The sequence below is a fragment of the Lucilia sericata genome, unplaced genomic scaffold (genome assembly GCF_015586225.1).
Source record: "Lucilia sericata isolate MDLA Ls3-8-SP2 unplaced genomic scaffold, ASM1558622v1 Contig000319F_arrow, whole genome shotgun sequence".
Lineage (NCBI taxonomy): Eukaryota > Metazoa > Arthropoda > Insecta > Diptera > Calliphoridae > Lucilia > Lucilia sericata.
Genome location: NW_023994343.1, coordinates 325,789 through 332,197, shown reverse-complemented (window position 1 = coordinate 332,197; position 6,409 = coordinate 325,789). Strand labels below are relative to the sequence as shown.

The 6,409-nt window shown below is 38.1% G+C and overlaps 1 protein-coding gene across 1 annotated transcript; it reads left to right on the top strand.

The window, feature by feature from the left end:
* The first annotated feature begins 486 nt into the window (after positions 1-486).
* LOC119603632 lies at positions 487-5,786 on the top strand. Its single transcript, XM_037955739.1, has 2 exons — positions 487-3,847; positions 4,981-5,786. The coding sequence occupies exons 1-2, from the start codon at positions 487-489 to the stop codon at positions 5,784-5,786; spliced, it is 4,167 nt and encodes a 1,388-aa protein (XP_037811667.1).
* Positions 5,787-6,409: the final 623 nt, after the last annotated feature.

Sequence of the window (6,409 nt, the reverse complement as noted above, 5' to 3'; positions counted from 1 at the left end):
ATCAAGAAGAATAAAGCATAAAAGAAAATAAGAGAAAATTATTTATCAGTAGTGTAATTGTTGTTACAGTTAATTGTGTACCCTACACTTTACAGGCTGATAATAATAGTACAACGCTGAGTTTGTTTTTTTTAATAATTTATATAAAATTAATTTTATATATTTCGGTGTTAATTTTAAAGTTCTTTATTAAAATACACCCTACTATTTTTCGAATAGGCATTTTTAATTCAAGGTTCGTTTTGATACATATTGAAATTGTAGATTTTATTGGAATTCTTCAATTAATATTTGATTATATAGTGTCAGCTGTCAGTCACTTTGGAAATATTTTACTACAGGTACCCTACATACAGTGTTTAATACTTTCCGTACATAGTTCGTTTTGTACTTTTCTACTATCATATAGTAATTTTCATTACATATTATTTTTGGGTTAACTAAAAAGTCACATTCCTTTGTTTATTGTAAAAGAAAATAAGTACAATGGGTTCCCAAATATGTACTAGATTCATTCACGAATCAGAAAATTTAATGAGTGTTTGCAATAAATTTTCAAGTCTAGGTTGTGATGATTTGACTGAATCTCTTTTAGAGGCAAAACTGCAAACACTAGAAGAGGATTGGCAGTCGCTACGCCGTGCTTATGAAGGCGTATATATGGCTGATGACGGAATCGTCAGCCCAGATTATAAAGCGAATGCTAAATCCACTTATGAAGAATGTAGGGATAGGTATCAAGAGACCAAAGCTGAGATGATAGATTTTATAAAAATGTCCAAAGCTTCCGCTGAAAACAATCAAAGAGACAGTGGTCCTTCTCATTCCTCAGCATTTGATCCATCTAGTTACCATCCACTAAACATGACTTATGAAGCGCCAGATATGGGTGTCAACGTTCCACCATGCGATGCACCTGACTTTCATGGTTCCTATGAAGAGTGGCCTTCATTTAGAGACATGTTCAGTGCTGTTTACATCAGTAAAATAAGAATGCCAGACGTACAAAAGTTATTGTACTTAAGAAGAAAGGCAAAAGGTGAAGCAAGTTCCATTGTCAATAAATATCCATTGACCAATGAAAGTTTTTCGTTAGCATGGGGTGCTTTACGAGCACGCTACGAAAACAAAAGGGTTCTTGTAGATATACAATTGAAGGCTCTATTCAATATTCCACCTGCCAAAACTGAATCCGCTGAAGCGATTAATAAAATACAAACAACAATAACTGATTGTCTGGCAATGTTGTCTTCTCATGGCGTACAGGTAGAAAACTGGGATCCAATCCTCGTTTACCTTTGTTCGACAAAACTACCTAGTGAGACCCTCGCTCTTTGGGAGCAATCTCTAACGACGAACTCGATATTGCCATCATGGTCTCAAATGGAGCAATTTCTAATAAAAAGACACAGAGTAGTAGAAAGAGTAGTAGGAATACTTAATGAAGGAAATCAAATGAATTATAATTCTAATAATTCCAATAGGCAGAAAAATAACAAAGCCCTTCGGGTGCCTCATTGTAAGTTATGCGACAAAAATCATTACTTAAGATTTTGTCAAAAATTTTCAAACTTCTCTAAGCAGCAACGAAACGATTTTGTCACACAGAATCAAATCTGCATTAACTGTTTATCACCAGTTCATAAAGTTTCTGAATGTACAAGTGTAAACAGATGTGATCAATGTGGTAATAAACATCACAGCATGTTACATTTGAATAAAAATGATAATCTAAATTCTCAAAAAAAGATTACTAAGAAAAATTCGTCGGTTAACGCTTTCCATGCGGATCCGATAGATATTGAGAATGAAGACACAGAAGAAAGTACTGATCTCTCAGGAAATCCATGCTGTTACAAATCAACTACAGATGCAACTAACACTCAGGCCCATTTAACCGTTAATCAGGATGATATCTTACTTCCAACAGCGCTTGTTCAAATTTTGCACTGTGGTGAGCCATTTACAGTCAGAGCACTGATAGATTCTGGTTCAAAAAGATCATTTCTGACTAATAGAATTTCAAAAAGGCTAAACCTGATTACGGAAAATGCAAATTTCGAAATCTGCGGATTGGGTGGTACAGTAGTAGCTAATGCTAATAAAGTGAGTTCTATTACTTTATACAATCAAAGGCATGAATTCAAGTTAACAACAAAAGTCATAATTGTTTCCAATTTGACAAATTTCATGCCTAGCTGTTCAATAGAAATTTCTGATCTCTCCGACATCAGAGACTTATGCTTAGCTGATCCCAATTTCTTAATATCTGCTCAAATAGATATGCTGCTAGGAAGTGACATAATTCCTCACATCATACTTGATGGTCTAAAGAAAAACGTTTTAGGTAATTTGATTGCTCAGAATTCTATTTATGGCTGGTACATTTACGGTCCAATGAAATTGCACACAATTTCACTTACGGCTATAGACAACTTACAAAGCGAAAATGAAAGTGTTAGCTCAATATTAAGAAAGTTCTGGGAAATAGAGGAAATTCCGCAAATAGCTAATCAATCAGAAGCAGATCTCTTTTGCGAAAATCTATATAAAGAGACAACTTCTCGACAGTCCGATGGTAGATATGTAGTTAAACTTCCGTTTAAAAGTGAATTCCCAGAATCTGAGTTTTTGCAAGCGTCTCGATATTTGGCAAAGAAGCAATATTTACATATTGAACAAAGGCTTGAAAAACATGACACGCTTATGCAAGTTTATAATGACATCTTGAATGAATATATTTCTCTCGGTCACATGAGGAAATCAAATTCTCAAGAAATTTGTCATAATGGAAAGTTCTTTTCATATTATTTGCCACATCATGCGGTTTTTAGACCTGAAAGTGCGTCAACAAAAGTTCGTATCGTTTTCAACGGATCACGAAAGACAAAAAGTTCAAGGTCATTAAATGACGTTCTCCACGTCGGACCAACCTTACAGGCAGATTTAATGACAATCATTCTAAATTGGCGTTTATATAAGTATGTCTTTAATGGAGACATTGAGAAAATGTATCGCCAAATATTAGTTCATGAATCTGATCGTTCGTATCAAAAGATTTTGTTTCGGAAAAATATTTCAAGTCCAATTGAAGATTTTGAGTTGACAACGGTAACTTTCGGTATAGCATGTGCGCCTTATTTGGCAATTAGGACCCTTCTACAATTAGCATCAGATTCTGAAAAAGATAGTCCTTTATCAGCAAGAATTTTGAGAAAAGAGACATATGTTGACGACATATTGTCCGGAGGCCATTCATTGTCATCGGCAATGGAAGCTCAAAAACAGCTGATTGATACTTTAAAATCAGCAGGGTTCCCATTAAAAAAGATAACGGCAAATCATCCAGATTTGTTGTCTCAGATATCATCTGATGATTTATTGAACACAGAATTTTTAAAGCTCTATGATTCAAGTTCAACAAAAACTTTGGGAATTCGTTGGAATGCTATAAGTGATTCCTTCACTTATAAAGTAGAACAATTAAATTCGACATCATCGGCAACAAAAAGGCAGATTCTCTCTGCTGTTGCTAAACTTTTCGATCCCGCAGGATGGCTTACGCCTATTATTATTCAAGCCAAGATTCTTTTACAAGAATTATGGCAAGACGGGGTCGGTTGGGATGACGAGGTCAAACCACAATTTCTTGATAAATGGAAAATATTTGTTGATAGTTTCCCTACTATCGAATCCATTGAAATTCCAAGATGGATCCACTACCATCCTCAATATAATATCCAAATACATGGATTTTGTGACGCTTCTGAGCAGGCTTATTGCGCTACACTATATGTGGTATCCGAGAACTCTGGTATTCGGTATTCACATCTGCTTTCTGCTAAAAGTAAAGTTGCGCCCTTGCAACGGATAAGTTTACCTCGACTTGAGTTATGCGGAGCTCTTCTGCTTTCCAGACTCGTAAAGCAAGTACTTACGAACCTTCCATTCTGCAGCCCAAAGCTTTACTTATGGTCAGACTCAACCATTGTTTTAGCTTGGCTACAAAAACCTCCATCAGTCTGGAAAACGTATGTAGCTAACAGAACAACTCAGATTATAGAGAATGTTGGTAATGCCAGTTGGAATCACGTTCCAACGGATCACAACCCAGCTGATCTTGGCACTCGCGGTTGTAAACCACAAGATCTTGTTAACAACCCATTGTGGTGGTATGGACCAATGTGGCTCTTGGATTCCCAAGCAAATTGGCCCAAATATAGTTCTCTACCTGAAGTTCTTCCGGAAAAAAGGAAGATTTCAGTTTGTTTTTTAACACCGGCTGACAACAGTCTAATCGATAGATTCTCCTCTTATCCTCGAGCTCTTGCTGTTACAGCTTACGTGCTCAGGTTATTAACGCTATCAGGAAGAAAGGTTTAAAGGTTCAGCACTCTAGTTTGACTCTTAGCCTTACGGAGCTTAAAGAATCAAAAGTTATGCTGATCAAACTAACTCAACGAGTTTATTATCCCCAGGAGTATAGTCAGCTCTCTGACGCGAAACTAATTTCAAAGAAAAGTTCTATTCTCACTTTGAACCCATTTCTGGATTCGAATGGAACTATGAGAGTTAACGGTAGATTAGCCAATTCATGCCTAACCTATGATGAAAGGTACCCTTTCATTATTCCAAACTCGTCTAACTTCTGCAGAATGTTTCTTGACTTTACTCATAAAACTCTGTTGCATGCTGACATTTCCCTAATGATGAATGCAATTCAAAGTCAATTCTATATACCAGGACTTAAAAGAACTGTTAAAAAATGTGTTCACCATTGTTTAGTGTGCGTCCGGTATAAGCAAAAGCTGAAGTCTCAGATTATGGCAGCTCTGCCCCCGGAAAGATGCTCCTTTTCTTTACCATTCACTTATGCGGGTGTTGATTTTGCGGGACCTTTTCAGATAAAATCAGGTAACTTGCGAAACTCTCCTTATATGAAAGGATACGCTTGTATATTTGTTTGCTTTTCAACAAAAGCTATACATTTGGAAGCGTGCTCTAGCTTATCCTCCGACGCGTTTTTAGCAGCTTTCGCACGGTTTACGGGTAGAAGAGGGTTGCCTAAACGCCTTATGTCCGATAATGGCACAAATTTTCTCGGCGCCAGTAGATCGTTGCGAAAGGAATCTCTCTTATTTTTACGAAAATCGGCAGAAGATATAAGTAAAAAATATGCAGTCCATGGTTTTGAGTGGAAGTTCATTCCACCTAGTGCTCCACATATGGGAGGTCTTTGGGAGGCTGGTGTAAAAAGTTTTAAGATTCACTTTCAGAAAATAGCCGGCAACCAAAAGTTTAACTTTGAAGAGTTCTCGACTCTATTAACCCGAATTGAAAGTGTCCTAAACTCCAGACCTCTTTCCCCAATGTCCGAGGATCATGAAGATTTACAAGCCCTAACTCCTGGTCACTTTTTAAGAGGAGCTCCATTGATGTTCGCCCCTGAACTGCCTTCAGAGAATTTATCGATAATAAACCGATGGGAGCGGCTCAAGGCCTTTCATCATCGTCTTAGTCAACGCTGGAAGACTGAATATCTTCATGAACTTCACAAGCGTTACAAATGGAAAAACCCACAGCGGGATTTGCAGAAAGATGACTTTGTAGTCATAAAGGATGAGCTCCTACCTCCAAATGAGTGGAAAATGGGACGAGTTGAATTAGTCCATACTGGAAAAGATAAACGCGTTCGCGTAGCTGACGTCCGAACAGCGTCTGGAACCGTTACCAGACCAATAGTCAAACTTTGCATGCTTCCGATTTGTGATAAGTCAGTAGATTGACTAGGATTGTATGTTCTGTATGTCCTATATGTTCTCTTCCAATTGTTCAAATTTGTGTTAGCGAACCCATTACTGCTGCTTTGTTTTGTTCTTCTTTTCCCTTTGCAGATGGATCAGTTCCCAGAGTCAGAAATGTGCCTGGTCTGCTTCCGCTACCACCCTCTTCGCTTCTGCAAGCAGTTTAAACAGATGACCGTAAAGCAGAGAAAATATGTAGTTCGGGTACATCGATACTGCAGTAACTGCTTTGCCCGGACGCATCTAATTGGAGGATGTACGTCAATGGAAGCCTGCCAGGAGTGTGGAGATCTCCATCATACTATGTTACATCCGGAACAAAATCAACGTCGACAGCAATCACGTCGTCAACAACAACTACAGCCTCGTCAACAACCACGACTTCAGCAACAACAACCACCAATTCGTCAACAACAACCACAACTTCGGCAACCGCAACCAACACAACGTCGCCAACAACAACAAACAAGGCGTCGCAGACAACTACAACGTCGTAGTCGACAACAACAATCACCTCAACGACGTCATCAACCCCAACGTCGTCGCCAAACAACCACACAACGCAGCCTTCAACAACCGTTACGTCGTCGTCAACGTAACATACG